The sequence below is a fragment of the Balaenoptera acutorostrata genome, chromosome 16 (genome assembly GCF_949987535.1).
Source record: "Balaenoptera acutorostrata chromosome 16, mBalAcu1.1, whole genome shotgun sequence".
NCBI lineage: Eukaryota > Metazoa > Chordata > Mammalia > Artiodactyla > Balaenopteridae > Balaenoptera > Balaenoptera acutorostrata.
Window position 1 is genome coordinate 60,870,234 of NC_080079.1, and position 19,703 is coordinate 60,889,936.

General features: G+C 35.5%; 1 protein-coding gene across 6 annotated transcripts in view; it reads right to left on the reverse strand.

Moving 5' to 3' along the window:
* The window catches only part of ADK (adenosine kinase), a 506,491-nt gene that overhangs the window by 56,988 nt on the left and 429,800 nt on the right, over positions 1-19,703 (reverse strand). For all 6 annotated transcript variants that reach the window (XM_057530669.1, XM_057530671.1, XM_007166572.3 and 3 more), the window contains one exon: positions 18,649-18,763. In XM_057530669.1, the coding sequence (XP_057386652.1) occupies positions 18,649-18,763 (115 nt within the window). The remainder of the gene's footprint in view (positions 1-18,648; positions 18,764-19,703) is intronic.

Genomic DNA, 19,703 nt, shown 5'->3' on the forward strand with positions numbered 1-19,703 from the left:
AACATAAGAATGAAATGTCCATCAACTGATGAATGGATAAATAAAATGTGGTAAATTCATATACAGTGGGTTGAATAGTGTCCCCCCAAAATTCACATTCATCTGGAACCTCAGACTGTAACCTTATCTGGAAATAAGGTCTTTGCAGATATAATTAATTAAAATGAGGTCATACTAGATTAGAGTAGGTCCAAAATCCAATGACTGGTATCCTTATAATAAGAGGTGAGGACGTAGATACATACAAGAAGTCCATGTGAAGACAGAGGCAGAGACTGGAGTGATTCAGCTACAAGCCAAGGAATGTTAGCAATGCCGAAGATTGATTGCCAGGAGCCATCTGAAGCTAGGAAGAGGCAAGAAAGGATTTTTCCCTATAGTCTTAAGTGGGAACATGGCCCCGCTAATATCTTTATTGCTCTATATGCTGATATCTGGAGACCGCTATGCTTCAGAACTGTGAGAGAATAAATTTCCGTTGTTTTAAGTCACCCAGTTTGTGGTAATTTGTTATGGCAGCCCTAGGAAACTAATATGCCATGCAAGGCAATATTACATAGCAATAAAAAAGAATGAAGTACTGACAGATGCTATAACATGGATGAACTTTGAAAATATTATACTAAATGAAAGAGGACCGATACAAAAGAGAGCATATTGTGTGAAAATATTATATATTGAAAACATAAATTTATTTAAAAATTTACAGAAAAATATACACGAATATATTGTGTATATCTTTCTATGTTAATAAAAACACTTTTATGACTAAGTCAATTCCTGCCATATGGATATATTAATAAATTCAAAATTCAAAAAACAAAAGGCATATATAGAGAGACAGGTTAGTAGTTGACTAGGGCTGGGAGAGGTTGGAGGAACTGAGGTAAACAGTATCTTTTGGGGTGATGAAAACGTTCTAAAATTGATTGCAGTGATGGTTGCACAACTCTGTGAATATACCCCCAAAACTGAATTACACATTTTAAATGAGTAAACTGTATGTTATGTGAATTCTATCTCAATAAAGCTATTAGAAAAAAAAAAGATGAAATACAGGAAGAATAAGTCAGAAACTAGTGAGTTCGGTTGCCTACAAGAGGTGGGTGGAAAAAGTATGAAAGAGAGGGAAAATGGGAACGCAGAAGAAGGAATGAGTGGAGAATGACACTTCACTGAGTATGTATGTAGTCATGGTAACTTTTCATATATCATAAAAATGTTAACATTAACCAGGATGTGGGGGGAACTCTGTGGTGTTGGACTGGAGTAGGCAATATCAGTATGAACTCATATTTTAAAAATCCATACACACAGATATAGAAATAGATATAGATAGATGTGTTTATACATTCATATATTTCCTAATCTCACCCACAGAAGTCTATAAATAAAGATAATCCAGTAGAAATGACAACAGCCAGTGCCAGTAAAAGGATCCAAGGTTTTTTAGAGAAATGGCTGATTCCATGGGTAGGGCAGGGTAAGTACAAGATGATCTTGGAACATATTGTGTCAGAACATAAGGAAATAAAGACGATGGGAGCATGTCGAAAGGGCACAAGAGCCAACCAGAAGGTACTTCCAATGACCAAATCTAGGACTATCTGAGCAACAAATAATGACAGTAATGAATGTGCATCCATAGAATGAAATAAATCTCTGTAAGTCCATGCTGATATAAATAAGTAAATGAATCAACAAATAAATGGGGAGAAGAGTATGCTCTTTCTGATGACAGAATTCCAATTAATAAAGCATGAGGAATAATAAAAACAGAAAATCATTATTTGGCTGACACCACAGTAATAATTATTACTGATCAATCAATGGATGTTAAAATTTGAGGGCAAAAGTATAATGAGAGGGGGGGAAAAAGATGAAAGACACAATCTCAAAGTGTCTACCCACAAAATATTTTCTTCACTAAGAAGGGAAAAACACTAACTTATAATGGAGAAACGTGAGAGGTACCACCTTAACCAAGTGATCAAAGTTAATGTCGCCACCAAAGAGGTAAATTGATATCGTATGCCTCCTGATATGATGCACTGAGAAGAGCAAGATATTATTTGTGAGGTATTCTTGCCTAAAAAGGCATAACCTGAATTTTATCTTGAGGAAACATTAGTCAAACCCAAATTGAGAGACATTCTACAAAATAACTGGGCAGTACTTTTTTAAGAGTGTCAAAGTTACGAAAGACAAAGAAAAAAATGAAAAACTATGCTGAACTGTAAGAGAATAAGAGGAACTGACTAATGACTAATGCAATGTGGCATCCTGGATTGTATCTTAGGCCAGAAAAAAGAACATTAGTAATAATTGGCAACATATGAATAAGGCTTGTAGCTTTATTAATAGTATTATATTAATATTAATTTCCAGGTTTTGATAATTGTACTTTGATTATATAAAATGTTAATGTTTAGGAAAGCTGGGGGAAGGATATATGAAGAATCTCTACTATTTTTACAACTTTGCTGCTGCAAAATGAGAAGTTAAAAAAAATTAAAAAATTAAGACCAATGCTGTTACAAACATCCTTGTGTGTAAATCTCTGTGTATATGCTAAATTATTCCATAGAATTAATTCCTGTAAGTAAAGTTACTGAGTCAAAGTTATGCATTTTTTTAAGGTTTGTGATATGTATTTTCAAGCTGTCTTCCAGGAAAGCTGTACAAGATTTCTCCCACCAGCAGTGGGTCACAATTATTTTTCAAATTTCTAAGATGTACCAGATGATCTCTAAGATCATTTCTAGTTCTTATTTGCATCAAAATCTTACTGATATTCCACAAACTAGTTTACATGTCCGTTTTAGAATATATCATTTCCCTGATCACTAGTGTAAAGTGAATTCATGCTTGCATTATTTCTACAGTACATTTTTGGATAAAATTCACATAATTTTTTCTTATTCTGTTTTATAGTGTATATCTCACCTGCCTTACTTAAGTACAAGCTCTGAAGTGAGGGCCGTATACCTTTGTTTCCAATATTACCCCAGCACGGTAGGTTACACATAGCGGTCTTCAATTTAGCATTGTAGTAGTTAAAACAAGTTGCAACTTGCTTTCTGCCATGACATGTTCAGATACCTTATCTGTTGACATTTTAAGTCCTGATTTCACTTGCATGAGTCCTTCTTCATTTTGCCCTGCTTACATCTTTCCTAGTTCTTTGTAGTTCGGGCTGCACCTGCAGAGTTGGGCACCAACTCTAAGCTAATCCTCATAAGGGCAGGATACTTACCAAGAGTAGGGCATGGAATAACTTTAGACATTCAGGTGTAAGCTGTGGTGGCCCAACTGTGACCACAAAGCTTTGTTCTATCTTAATAAGTTGTCTTCTGTGCCAGTCAGTCTTGGGAACTGGACTGAGCTTCACTCTAGATTCCCTATCCTTAGCCCTGAGTATTATCCTTCCCAACAGTCTAGTCTCCATCTTCTAAAACTAGACTCCTTTCACTCCAAGGTGTTTGCTAGGCATTTTAGTGCTTGCCGGCTCCTGGCAACCTTTCCTTTTAGAAGACCAATACAGCTCCTTTTATATAAAAATAGACTTCTCTGAATGACACTGATTTCCTCCTGAGAAAGAGCTTTTTCCATTTTCCCACTACCACTGCTACTCACATAATATCTTGGTGTGTTTACACCAGAATTCCTCAGGTTGTTGTACTCCTGTGGAGACTGTACTTAAACTGACTTGACACCAGATTTGCTACCAACCTCTGTAACCAGGACATCCTATCTCAACATCTGCCTCATGTGGTTTAAGTTTTTTTCAGTCCCTGCTGTCTCGGCTTTCCTGACTTTCCTATTTAACTGATCTGCTATGCCTCCTTCCTTGATCATTAATCTAACTTACTGTAATCTAAATTATCACAGCTTTGGCTTGTGAATTACAGAAACAGCACAAGAGGTCAATGCCCAGAACCTTTCTGGTTGGCATGACTCATCTGGAGAAAAATTATCACCCCAATAGTATCTATTTAATATTTCTATTTTCCTCTGTTAGGTAAAATTCAGAATAAATTGAAGGAAAAAGTGAGCTATGCTTTGAAACTGAATTGAGACCACCATATGCACAGGAACACAGGGAAAGCTGAGTTGCAAACAGATCCCAGATTAAATGTTAGTACTGTCAGTGGTGACAAATGCTTCCATGCTTTACAGATAAGCTTACAAGTGACATGCTGGGTTGGGTTCTTGCTATCACGTGTCAAAGAAACCTCATGACCTCCCTTATGATTCACTTCTTAAGTTGATACACCAATGTGCAGGTTTCAAAAAGTTTACTACAGCCAACTGTTCCATTAAGGTAAAAACAAACAAACAAACAAACAAAACTCCCTTCCTCCCTTTTTTTCCCCAAAATGGTTCTCTGTACTTATAAAACCTCCAATCAAATAAATCGGAATATAGAGATCCTTCATAGAGTAGTATAAAGATAGAGATTGATAAATCTGAGGTCATTTCAAAAGAAATCTTTTTTGATTACCCCTTGCATCAAATTTTCAAAGTAGCTAGAGTCAAGGCTCTAAAAAGTTTAAATCTATATGGATTTGCTATGAGGGCTTAAGGTCTAAATGCTTCAACAGATCCCAGAACAGCTGACTGCAAAACTACTGTTTATTTGATCATAATAAATTACATTGTTGATCTTTCACAATAATCATGCTATAATCTCTAATTTATGGTAAAACCTTCTGCAAGATACAGAAAATGAAGGCCATGGTTCACCTTCTAGGACTCACGGGCATATTAAGTACAACTAGCAGTTTAGACAGAAATATGAACCTTGCTAAGGGAACTCTATAAATTGTTCCAGGGAACTACACCTTTTGCCTAGGGCTCCACCCATTGTTCCTCATCTAACTTTCCTTAAGACCTAGATATCCTCTAGGCATATAAACAACATCTAGAGGGAGTAAGAATTTTAAAACATTTCCTTCATTAAAATCTGAGTCAGAAGTAAATGTTCTATACAAAATTCAATCACAAAGATTTATCTGAAAAACTTCACAAAAAATCCACTTTGAATCACAGAATATAATCACATTATACATCTTATAAACATAGACTCTTTAGTGATGACATATTCCTACAGCTCTACATTTTAGGCGACTCTACCATTCAGTTCTTAAAACCCTTAAACCAGGAGTATCTCCTGGAAATAGAGACATTTCTCAAATGCTAGCTGCTGCTTCCATGTGGGTTTAAAAATGGAATGAATATATTTTATCTTATTTTAAACACTATTTTGAACTTCTGTATCCAACTTCCAGTAATTATTATCAGAATTTCCATAATTTTATTAACAGATACAGTATCTCCAAATTTAGTATCAACTGCAAATTTTATTAATGGGTTACTTAAATTTTCCCCTTAATTTAAGGGAAAAAAATGCTTAATAAAAACCAGGCCAGCAGCAATTCTATTTGAAAGCACTTCAGTATAAACTTTCTCCATGACTGAATTCATTAGCCTTTTGCATTAGTCTCTGTTTATCATCTTTAAACCAAGCCAATCTTCATTAATTTTCTAAGGCGTTTTCCCTAGTGCTTTCACCACAGTTTATATATAGCTCCTTTTCTCTACAATTTTTCTAACCCTATCAAATTTGTCTCACTCTAACCCCATGGGATTGTTCATCACTAATACTTTTGAGAGGGATTATTGCAGCTTTTATTCTTTGGCATTTAATAAAAAAAAAAACACTTCATCTTTAGTATTTGTTGATCCCTCTGAAACAGAGCTTTATAAACAAGTGTAAGTATAGTTCCTTTCTTTTATTGAATTATGATAAACTGACCACAAAATGTTTCTCGACCCAAATGATCTCTTCCTTCTCAGTATGTACTTTAAGCACTTTACTGTGCAGCACAGCATTCAAAGGCCTATTACAACTTACCATTTCATGCTCACCCACACCCCTCTCCCCTATATGTGACTTTCTTTGTGATACATCACACCCTTTCAGGCTTCTTTGCCTTTTGATCTTATTATTCCGTTAACTTACATTCTTTTGTAATCTCAACTTGCCAAAATTGTAAGTATTCTTCAAAGCCTAATTCAAACATCACTTCCTTTGTGAAACTTTCCCCAACTTCTTCTTCCTTCTGTTATCCTATATAAATTAGTTCATAAAAATTGTATACCACTTCTCATACTGTATTAGTGGGTTATGTCTCTCCTAGATTTTAAGAAAAGGAGTTTTTGTCTTACATAACTACAATTTTCGACATATAGAAGGCACTCAATAAAACCACACTGACTTGAATTCATTTGTACTGTTACTTTATGTTTTATCTATCGGTGTCTTGCCTCTCCAACTTGTCCTGCTTGCACTTACAGATTCTCAGGCTTAAGTTCTATATTATCTGGCATATTCTTAGCACATGATCAAAAATCTGTGAGTTCGAAGAAATGTTAGAAATTAACACAGTTCAAAACGTCAACCAATGCAATAATTCATTTTACTAAAAACCTTTGTTTAAATATCTATAATGACTCGCATGACCACACAGACTGGTTTGCCCAGGATAGTCCTATTACAATTAATAGCACCCCCTTTCACTTCCAAAAGTATCTAGGTGTTGATGACAAGTTGTATGGTTATCATAATAATGAAAAACTGCCTATTTCCTCAGAAGTACTGGACAGCTGAACAGCCCTAATTATTGTACCTTTTGAATTCTGAACCATGTGAATGCATTGTTTATTCAAAAAACATTTTTAAAAATTTCCCCTTTGTTATAGGTGAGTATGAGTGGAATTCTAGGACTAAAGGAAATCATTAAGAGTATAGGCTAAATTTATTACGATGAGTAAATTAAATAGATGGCTAAGTGTGAAATAATTAATTTGACAAAAAAACTAGGCCATTTTCTTGAGACTTGATTGTTTATTGAACCAGAAAAACTCTAGACATAAGAACTTAAAATAGTTTAGTAGAAGCAGAGAAAAGCTAAATAAATGTTATGGACCAAGATTAAACAAAGGGGGAAGTCCTCAGGAATGCTGGCTTCTACAGGGCTACTTTAAAAATGAATAAATCAAAAATGATGTGAGCTTCTAAAGAAGTTTAATTGGGATAAACTGTCTTTATCCTAATAAAAGGAATAAGGCAATACTTTAGTCTTCATTTAAGTAGCTTTTCATATTCGATGTGCAAACAATTTATTCCTTTTAACTAAGGAAAATTTTAGCTGTTCAATGATCTGAATCATACTTATCTGCTACACCTCCAAAGATTTTTATCTGAGCCAAAAACTTCCATGCAGTGATTCAGCCAAAATAAAATTTTGCCACCAAGTTGTAACGCTCTGAAAAATGAATTTTGGTGTCTAATTGAATTTCAGAAAAATCACTCACTGGATACAAACAATAATTATTCTGAAAAATATTTGGTAATACACCTCTTAGATAAATATCCATTTGTATATTTTTAAGAGCTTTCAATGATAGAAATTGATTATATGGAGTTTTAAAACATGATGGATACATTCTCTAAGAACCATTTAAGCTAATGTCTATCTATCTATCTATCTAACTATAAATGTGTAGGTAAACACAGCTATCATCTAGATATCTACTCATATATGCAAAATGAATTTATAAGATATGTATACCCACCTCTTCATCATAATGTTTTCCAGATCTTAAGAGATTCTACTTAAAGAGAAGTCTTAGAATTGAAGATTATTTGGAAGAAGTTCTAAAAACACAGTTAACCAAGTATGGACTAGATCATACATGGATGCTTTCTTCGATCACGGGGCCCCTGGATGTATTCCTACAAGAAGATTTATCCTACTAAAGTCTATTGGTATTGATCTTATGGTTAAATGTGTAATGGGGAAGTAGACAGTGATCCTTTAAATATACATTCTGAGCTACACTGTGAGCCAGGGGTTTTCCAATCTTGATGCTATTTATATTTTCGCTCAGATGATTCTCTGTTGTGAGTGATTGTCCTGTGCATTATAGGATGTGTAGTGGCATCTCTGGCCTCTATCCATTAGATGCTAGTGGAATTCCCCCACCCTCCACCACCTATCCAATTGTGACAACCAAAAGTGAGGAGAAATACTGTTCCTAGTTGAGAACCACTGCTGTAAACAAATGAGGCAGCATGGTATAGAACAGATTAGACTAGATTGAGATTCAAGAGGCTGGGTTCTAATCCAGCTGTTTTTGTCTCTAATTTTGGGATCATGGGGAAATTACCTAATCTGGCAGTTCTCAAAGTGGATTATGGAGGGTAGTATTGCTAAATCAGCTAACAACCTTATATAACAAATAGCTAAGCCCACTTAACTTTCCAGGACTATATATTTTTCTATTTATAATAAAAAATATTGACTAAGGACTTTAACTTAGGCTCTAATGCTACTGCTTGTAATAAACCAACTCTTACACCATAAACAGCTAGAAAAGTTGCAAAAATTAAAAAAGAAAAAAATTTAAAACAATAAATGAAGCCAGGACTTGATGGGACAAGATCTCTGAGAAAAGAGAACCTTAAAGACCTAGGCTAATGTGCTAAAAGTTGACCTGCAAATTCTTGGTGCTGGGTGAGAGGTTGAGAATCTACGCAATTGGCTCTTGCTAAGAGGCAGCAAAGCCAACAGAGCTTTTGGCAGTCTCCAGGGCTGGTGAGACAAAAACTGGAGTTTCAGGCTGCCAAGGCAATCGGAATTGAAGTGGCGTGATCCTGAAGGGGAACACAGTGGAGTAAGCCTTATACTCAGGGGTTTTCTCCTTTGAGGTGTTTGCCAAACTTGTAAGGCAGCAGGACAAAAGGCCAAGATACTAAGCAGAAGACCTCTAAAAGGCAGAGTAATTTTTTGGCAGTTATATGGTGCCAAAGAGAACCTACCAATGAGTAGGGACCTTAGTAAATACGCCAGGATCAGGTGAGATTTCAGGAGAGAGACAGAATTTCAGGAGTGGGGAAAAAAAACGGAAGTAGATCAAACCTTATAAAAACTGCAACAAAACCTTGAGCTAGTTCAGTTTTTGATCTAGCTTTACTCTAGCTACCTTCTACAGGAAAACAGTATCACCAACAGAAATGCTATAATTTATTAGGAACAAAAGAAACAGACCAACAGATGACTGAGACATTATAGTTTTTGGACATGCAATTTACTATTACAGTGATTAATATGTTTGAAAAATTAATGAGAAGGTAGAGGATTACACTATAAAACTGGGATCAATAAAAAAGAATCAAATAATTTAGAAAAAGAAGAATGTGATTACTGAAATAAGGAACTCAACAGATGGGACAAAGCAAAAAAGAGAGGATTAGTGAACTAAATGCTAGGTCACCGCAAAACACACAAGCTGAAGCTTGAGGCGGGGAAAAAGGACAAAAAATACAAAAAAGGCATAAAAGACATATGGGACACAATAAAAAAGGCCTAAGGTATGTGTAATTGGTCTCCAATTGGAAAATCAGGGATGCAGTATCTAAAGAGATAATTACTGAGAATTTTCCAAAACTGTTAAGAGTCATCAACCATAGATTCAAGAAACACTAAAACCCCCAGCAGGATAAATACAAGGAACACCAAAACCAAATACAAAGTTAAAGTCAAAGAGAAATTCCAAAAAGCAATCAGAGAAAATGGAAATATTATATAAATACCTTATTCAAAGAATAAGACTAAAATAGTATAAAGATGTTAATTCTCTCCAATTGAGATGCAGATTCAATATAATCTCAATAAAAATTCTATTAAGGATTTGGAAAAAAAAAAACTTTGGGGGTTGTGACAACAAGTTGATTCTGGAATTTACCTAGAAATGCAACGGGCCAAGAAGAACCAGGACAATCCTGAAGAACAAAATTAGAAAGCTGACATTACCAGATAAAAAGGCTGATTATAAACTAAGAAACCAACAGTGTAAACTGGTACGAGAATAAAGAGAACAATGGAATAAAGTCTCGAAAAAGGGACACAGATATAAGGTCACTTGAAATGTGACAAAGGTACCAATTCAGTGCAGTTAGGAAAAGGATGTTCCTTTTAATAAGTGATGATGGGTCAACTGGTTACTCATACGCACAAAATAGATAAATCATGCCCTCTAGCCCACACCATATATAACTGATTCTAATTCTAGATGGACTGTGGATCTAGATTAAAAAAATAAAAAATAAAAATTATAGAAAAAGAGAATAGGAAAATATCTTCACGAGCTTGGCATATGCAAAGATTTTCTTCAAAGAACATGAAAAGTTATTACCCACAGGAGAAAACATTATAAATTGGACTATATTAAAATTAAAGGCTTTTGTAACAAGACTTGCATGCTGACTGTAAGAAGAATTATAATCAATAAGACAATCTAATAAGAGCAAAAGACTTCAGGGCTTCCCTGGTGGTGCAGTGGTTAAGAATCCACCTGCCAGTGCAGGGGACACGGGTTCGAGCCCTGGTCCGGGAAGATCCCACATGCCACGGAGCAACTAGGTCTGTGAGCCACAACTACTGGAGTCTGTGTGTCTGGGGCCTGTGCTCCGCAACAAGAGAGGCTGCGATAGTAAGAGGCCCGCGCACCGCGATGAAGAGTGGCCCCCGCTTGCTGCAACTAGAAAAAGCCCTCGCACAGAAACGAAGACCCAACACAGCCAAAAATAAATTAAAAAAAAAAAAAAGTTACTTTTGGATAACAGTATTTTGACTAGATACTGTAGGGCCAAAGACAAAAAGGACTATAATCTAACACTGTACATTAAGGAAATATGTTTCACACAAGGGTATGGGTAAGCAATTCAAAACTACTTTAAGACAGAACAAATAGTAAATATATCTTATATAATGAGAACCAGAACTTTCAATGTCAGAGGAAGTTATAAATAAGGAAAGAGAGAAGGCTAGAATGAACTCTTGCTGGACTGGAATCAAAGGTATCAGTTTGAACTCATGGAATTTAAATATATAAAAATGGACAGATATAGGAATAAGTATAGATGGGTATAGATTCATGGGTTGTTATACATACATATATTGCCAATCTATTTGCAAGAGGGCCTAGAAGCAATGATTCTCAAGTAGCAATGAACATATCTAGCACCCAGATCTGGGTTTCTAAATACCATTTGCTAATAAAAGGAACCGGGGTTATTTGAAGAAGTAGTCGATTCTTGGACCGAGGTAGGTAAATACAAGAGCCTAGAGCATTTTATGTTGTCAAAAGTAAGGTAGTGCTTAAAAAAGTATGGGGGGCTTCCCTGGTGGCGCAGTGGTTGAGAGTCTGCCTGCCAATGCAGGGGACACGGGTTCGAGCCCTGGTCTGGGAAGATCCCACATGCCGCGGAGCAACTAAGCCCGTGAGCCACAATTACTGAGCCTGCGCGTCTGGAGCCTGTGCTCCGCTACAAGAGAGGCCGCGATAGTGAGAGGCCCACGCACCGCGATGAAGAGTGGCCCCCGCTTGCCACAACTAGAGGAAGTCCTCGCACAGAAACGAAGACCCAACACAGCCATAAATAAATAAATAAATAAAATTAAAAAAAAAAAAAAAGTATGGGGACACAGCAAGATAAAAAGTCTATATACTGGGTGATTCTATTTTAAAAAGAAGCAAAACAAATTGTTAGCAGCAGAAGCCAAAATAATAAGTACATTTGGTGGGGGTAATGATTAGGAGGGGAGCACAAGAGGTGGCTTCTAAAGTGCTAGAAGTGTTCTATTACTTGATCTGCTGGTAGTTGGTACAGGTGTGTTGACATAGTGAAAATCTGTACCAATTTTGTATCCATACTATATTTCAAAATAAACCATACAAAATGTTCTATATTTTGATTATGGTGGTTACACGTTATTTGGTGAAATATATCTGCATTTTACTACATGTAATCTATACCTCAATAAATCTGAATAAGGGTCCTTCCAAAAATAAATGCTATAATAAGGCTAACATTTGCCTAATGTAGGCTGTCTCCCATTTTGCTTTCTAGCTTTGACAGAAAGGTGGGAGTTGAAAGAAGTCTCATTTCTTGACAGGCCTGAGATCACTAAACCACACATACCATGCCCCAAAGATATTACTTTGTCAGGAATGTGACAGTTCCACATATGTCATTCTAAATTATGTTCGACCTCTTGGCTAATTAAAGGACTTTGTCTTTTATGGTTACAAAAATCTAAAAATGGAACATGAGTTAGTAACTTACTTGTTTATATTCATAGTTAAGAAATATTGATATATATTCTGTAAAATCTCATCTGGTAAGAACTTTTTTCCATGAATGCCATACACAGACACTCTGAAAGAATGCTACTTAATTTGTTCCATCCACGCCATTACCAACCTATGCCAACAAGAACATGATTTAAAATTGGTTTGGCTGCAGTAGAGATAACATTTTCAAAGTGATTTATAATAATATTTTGTAGCAGTCGGAGTTGTGATGATGTGCTGACATTATTCTTCCAGCTGCTGAGATTGTTTTCCTTCAGAGTTTGCATTTTCTTTTGCACACCTTCTGTGCCTTATGCCTACCAGAACTGCAAATCACACTGATCTTTTCTTAGAGGGTAATGGACAGCACTGAGTGTTTTCAAAGAACGTGAAAACTTAACTAGCAAATGGGGTGACAAGTTTAAGGACTCAAGAACATGAAGGCAAGGAACTTCAATAACCCCATTTACCCATAATGAAATGACAAAGGACACTACAATGTGACTATCTTAAATTACAAGCATGCCAGAGGCGGGAGACTATTTAAAGTAGTATGTAGATTGCTTGTTATTGTGGATGGGTCCTTGTTACTTTGTGATTTATTGAGAAAGAGAAGCATTCAACAAGGCCTGACTTACTGAAGTACTAGATGCTTAGCTGCTAAAAGGTTTTGTTTCCATTATCCCATAGGATCATAGAACTCACAGAAACATTATTAAATCACCTAATCCAATGGTTCTCAACGTGAGAGATGGAGGATAGACAGCACTGCTATATCACCTAAGGGAGCTTTTTCAACAAATACACAATCCTATACTCCCCTTCCCTCAGACTCTATCACCCCCATTCTTATACATCTTCTTGAGGATGTATATTCTAACTCCTCACAGGGATGTATCAGGTTGAGGGGAAGGTGTTTTTATGAAGGGAGGGCTCTATTTACCAAAAGCCCATTAGGTGATTCTAATATAACAGCACCAGTCTTCCAGGTGAAAACCTCTGACCTAGTCTGTTTTTTCTGTGTGGGCAAAATTACAATTCAAACAGCCCAGAAAGCACTCTGAAAGTATTCAGAAAAGTCTACAGTTTATTCTTCAGTGGACCTATTTTATTGTCTCATAACAGCCACTGTGTAAAATGCATTATTTTCAATTTAGAACAAAAGTCCTATTGCTTCCTCTAATTTTTAGTGATAACTTTAGTATGGAAACTTGGAGAAATTTAAACTTCCTATAAGGACATATATATGTATATGTATATATATTTACACATGTGTATGTAGAAAATCTTTATTTTTTTCACTACAGTCCTTATCATAGTAAGATGTTAATATATGAAGACCTTATTAGCAGCTGCTTTCCAGTAGGTAATCTATAGTATTAGTTTTTCTAAAGTTTATAGACACAGAAACGATTTCCCTAACCTGACTCCCATTCCTCTAACAGGTTCATTCAACATTAAAAGGATCAAAATGGATAGAATCATCTTTTCCTTCCTGCCCTTCATCCCTAGTCTCTTACTCATTACTTTCCAGTCCCCCTCAGGTCCCCTCACCCCCCAAAAAGCTCGGAACTCAATTATCCTGTAAGCAATGAACCAATGATGTGACAAAACCTCTGGGCTGGTATGTGACAAAACCTCTGGGCTGGAAGGATAGAGGATGGATACCCAAATGAAATAGAGGTGACCAAAATAATAGGGTAAGTGGAAAAGGCTTTAGATTCACAAGCAATTTATAGGCGAGGAATTCAAAGAATTACATTTATAAAATAAGAGAAAGTAGTTTACAGACTCTGTATTTCAAAAGGAGAAAGGTCTCTAGAATTAAATACCAAGGAAACTAATTTTGTTACATTATCGCTAAATGTCACAAACTTAGCAGTGATCATTTAAAAGTACTCTACAGTGTGAGGTTTAAGGAACTAAAACACGAATTCCTAATTAGTGTTTTAATAAGTGTGCTAGCACTGCCTTGTGCCGTTCTGCAATGTCACTTATGGTAAATTAAGGGACACATTCCTTCCCCATCTTCCATTAGTATTTTATGCTAGGAGGTGGGAAAAAGCTGACCCATATTCAAGAGGAAAGGAGGAAAAACAATAACAAATTGGCATCTCTTCTGTGAATTGCCCCACAGGCCAAGCATTTTTATGTTCTTAATCATTATTAAATGACTTAACATGACACCCAGAGCCTGGCGAATGATTGCATCCTGACATGAGAACGAATTACAAATGAAATGAAAGATCAAGCCGTATTAGAGGATTGCCTCTGGGAAATGAAAATCTTTAATTCTCTTTTATTATTGACATTTATTTGGCTGCCATGAATAACAACATAGCAAAGAGATTCAGCTATGCTTGTGCATTGAATAGCTTATCCCAGGGCTCAAAACTGCATTAACATTTATCATGTTTGCTTTTGTAGCTGACACTGCTGAACAGATTCTCTATCCATCTTGTATTTATCATGCATTGCAGATATAGTGCATCCTCTAATTTAAGTTCATTTTCATACAGTAGGAACAGCAAAGATTAGCCAGCGTCTTTCCTCAAATAAATTCCTGCTGGTAAGCATCCTTAAGAATGGTTTAATAGATTTAATAAAGAACAAAATGAGTTGACAAGGAAATTCAGTCACAGGAAGGGGAAGCTAATTTTAAAGGTTTCAATTTTGGGAAAATTGTGCAAATTCACAACGAGGAAGACACTTGTACAATATGTAGATCTGGAATATATAAAGCCTTAAAATAAATGTCTCCATAAAGAGCAACAAATTGCATTTTATGAATCTGAAGGCAGTATAACAGTTCCTATAAGAAATCTGCATGTTTTTCACTTTTCTAAACAGTGTTCATTGCTAAGACAGGAACAGGCCACATACTATAGGAAGACAGCAATCCAGATAGTTATTATCAATGAAGGGATATCTTTTCATGACTTATTTCTTTTCTTTCTTGTACAAATTAACAACATGGCTTTTCCTGTCACAACAATTAAAGATTATATACTACCTGGTGCCTTTGCTCACATGGTCCTCTTTAACTGGACTGCCCTCCTTTCTTTAAATCCTTCCTAAAATTCAAGGCTTAGCAAGGATATCAATGTGTCTTGGGAAAAACCACTTAATATCTCTGAATTGTGTCTGAAAAATTATTTTTTACTTTTCTTTCTGTTTTATATACTTTTAATTTTGGAGAATTTTAAGCATATATAGAAGTGGAAGTAATAGCATAATGACCATCCCCCATATATCCATCACATGGCTTCCACCATTATTTACTCATGACAAATCTCATTTCATCTATAACCCCACTTCACTATTTACCACTCACTGAATTATTCTGAAACATATTTTTTGAAGTAAATTTCTCAATCTTGCTTTTGACAATTCTAAAATAAGAAAGTTGAAATAAATTAACTGTAGGGTTCCTTCTCCCCACAATTTGACAATAATTTCTTCTTTCACCCATTTCAGGCTTATATATTTAATTCAATAAAAAATTTACTCCATATTCACTATCACTTCTTTCTTCAAGCTTTACTGATCTCCTTCTCTGAGTCAATACAACCCATATACTCTGTACCAATAATTAAGAAATATAATTATACTTTGTTGTATTCATACTTTGATGTGTACCAATTTTATGTTCCAGTTAGATATTTAAGGCTATCTTAAATTTCAGTGTTCAGCAGAGTACTGAACAAACACAGAGGTAATAATTGCTACTGTTTATAATAATTATAAGTTAACTGGTTTTAATCCTAAGGGTTCAGAGAGTATTTAAAGGTTTGTATTTTGGCTTTAATAGTAGGCGGCATCATATTGGCAATATTACTCATTTTAATCAATAAATGTTTGTTTACTAGCTGAAATTCCTATTCTATTTATTTTTTTATTTATTTTTTTTTTAAAGGATTTTCTTATTTATTTATTTATTTATTTATTTATTTATTTATTTTTGGCTGTGTTGGGTCCTCGGTTCGTGCGAGGGCTTTCTCCAGTTGCGGCAAGCGGGGGCCACTCTTCATCGCGGTGCGGGGACCGCCCTTCATCGCGGTGCGCGGGCCTCTCTCTATCGCGGCCCCTCCCGTCGCGGGGCACAGGCTCCAGACGCGCAGGCTCAGCAATTGTGGCTCACGGGCCCAGCCGCTCCGCGGCATGTGGGATCTTCCCAGACCAGGGCTCGAACCCGCGTCCCCTGCATTAGCAGGCAGACTCCCAACCACTGCGCCACCAGGGAAGCCCCTATTTATTTTTAAAATTATTTATATATATATATATATATATATATATATATTTATTTATTTATTTTGGCTGCACTGGGTCTTAGTCGAGGCACATGGGATCTTCATTGCAGCATGCAGGATCTTTTTTTTTTTTTTTTTTTTTTAGTTGCGGCATGTGAACTCTTAGTCGCGGCATGCATGTGGGATCTAGTTCCCCGAACAGGGATCGAACCTGGGCCCCCTGCACTGGGAACACAGAGTCTTACCCACTGGACCACCAGGGAAGTTCCCTCTATTCTATTTATATGAGAGCTATAAAATAGATGGCTGAGTAAAAACAGAAGTGAGGTTTTGTTCTTGAAGTTTAAAACTAAGGAAGTAACTTATTTCTGAATTCTATTTGCTCATAATCAGATAAATTTATTTTATTCAAGCACAGGTATTTGCTAAGTAAAATGTCTTTTTTTTTTTCAGGAAAGACATTTCTAGACTGACACTATCTCCAAAATATCAAAGTAAATAAATTAAATCAATGTGGATTTACTCAACTGAATTTTAGTAAATTAAGTTCTTGAAAATGAAATCTTTTCTGAGAGAAGATAGGTGTATTTATTAAAAAAAAAACAATAAAAGGTATATTTTCATAGCAATAGAACAAACAGTCCTAAAATTTGTAGGGAACCACAAAATACTCCGAATAGCCAAAGCAATCTTGAGAAACAGAACAAGGCTGGAGGCATCACATTTCCTGATTTCAAACGATATTACAAAGATAGTAGTCAAAATAGAATAGTACTGCAGCATAAAAACAAACACATACATCAATGGAACAGAACAGAGAGCCCAGAAATAAACCCACACATGTATGGTCAATTAATTTATGACAAAAGAGCCAGGAGTATACAATGGGGAAAGGATAGTCTCTTCAATAGATGGCGTTGGAAAAACCAGACAGCCATATGCAAAAGAATGAAACTGAACCACTATCTTACAACATACATAAGCATCACCTCAAAATGGATGAAAGACTTGAAGGTAAGACTTGAAACTAAAAAACTCTTAGAGGGAAACAAAGGGGATAAGTCCTTGATATTGATCAATGATGATTTTTTTTGGATTGCACACCAAAAGCAAAGGCCAAAAAAGCAATAATAAACAAGTGGGGGTTCAAACTAAAAAACTTCTGTACAGCAAAGGAAATCATCAATAAAATGAAAAGGCAACCTATGGAATGGGAGAAAATATTTCCAAGCCATGCACCTGATAAGGGGTAAATGTCCAAAATATATAAAGAACTCATACAACTCAATAGCAATAAACCAAATAATCCAGTTAAAAAATGGGTAGAGGATCTGAATAGACATTTTTTCAAAAGAGGACAACACATGGCCAATAGGTACATGAAAAGGTGTTGACCATAACTAATCATCAGGAAAATACAAATCAAAACCACACTGAGGTATCACCTCATACCTGTTAGAATGGCAGTCATCATAAAGACAGGAAATAAATGTTGGCAAGAACATGGAGAAAAGGGTACCCTTGTGCACTGTTGGTGGGAATGTAAATTGGTGCAGCTGCTATGGAAAACAGTATGAGGCTCCTCAAAAAATTATAAGTAGAACTACCATATGATACAGCAATTCTACTTCTGAGCAATTAGCCAAAGGAAACAAAAACACTAACCCAAAGAGATATCTGTACCCCTATGTTCGCTGCAGTATTATTTCCAATAGCCAAGACATGGAAACAACCTAAGTGTCCACTGATAGACACTCAGGATGGACAGACTTCAGAATGGATAAAGAAAATGTGGTATACACACACACACACACACACACACACAGAAATATTATTCAGCCATAAAAAAGGAAATGCTGCCATTTGAAACAATATGGATGAACATTCAGGGCACTATGCTAAGCAAAATAAGTCAGACATGGAAAGACAAATACTGTATGATCTCACTTATATGAAGAATTTTAAAAAAAACAACAAAACCCAAAATCATAGATACAGAGAACAGACTGGTGGATGCCAGAGGTGGAAATGGGGGTGGAGGTGAGATGGGGTGAAAGGCACGAAGGTGGTAAAAAAAAAAAAAAAAAAGAAAAAGTACATTGCTTTGAATAAATTATAATAGAAAAAATATAGAATTTTGTTAGAATGATTAATCTCCATAATACTGGGTTTCTCCCACAGTTTCCACATGTACCTGTAGCCAGTACGGTGTCATCTCTCCCTTGGGTGAAAACCACGATTCGCTGCCTCTCTGAGTTCACCTTTGGAAGAGCCTGGGTCTTTTTGGCTATTTCTTTAATGTCTTCAGTCTATTAATAGAAAGGAGGAAAAAAATTCTCATAACCAATACAATAAACTAAAATTTTATTAGTAGATTAAGGATTTATCTTCTCATGTTCAAAATAAGAGATACCTGAAGATGTATTAAGAGTTATTATTTAAAAATTTTAACCACATACAGAAGTAAACAGAATAGTATAACAATCTTCAAGGAACCCACCATCAAGATGCAACAATTTTAAATTTATGATGACACTTATTTCATCTATATACCTTTATCCACCTTCCTTTCATATTATTCTGAAGCAAATCTCATATACTAATGTCACATGTAAATGCTTTAGTATGTATTTCTGAAAGGTAATGACTCAAACATAACCATATAACTATTACCATACTTTTAAAAATTAACATTTCTTTGATATCAACAAAAACACAGTTTTCAAATTTCCAATTAATGAGAGATTGTAAAAAGAGTAATATTAAATTATTTTAGAGGTTTACAGAGCATAATTATGCTGATTCTGGAAATAATGCAGTTACTATAATGACAAATTTTTCAAAGAACTAAAATAAGAGAAAGAACTACTTTTTTTAAAGATAAAGTTTTAAAAATTACAAATTAATTCTAGAAACCCTCATGCTATTTTGCATATCACATAGGCTGCGAAGTTTTACATCATAAATGTCTGTCTTGAAATCTAACTCTTGAGCTATGGGTTAGATTTTTAGAATCATGTTTTCAACAATTTTAGATAACTTAAAAACCCATGTCTGAATTCAGTGGGCCTCTACAATTGCCCATGGTTTGGGGTTTGTTGGTAGTTTACTCTAACACTGTGTAAAGTTTCAAACAGTTATGGAGAGAGAAACACATACCAGAGGGGAAATATATCTAAGAAAATAATTTAATTAGGATACAGGACAGAAGAATTTAGGTAAGTAAGGCAGACAAGTCACATTGGTTAC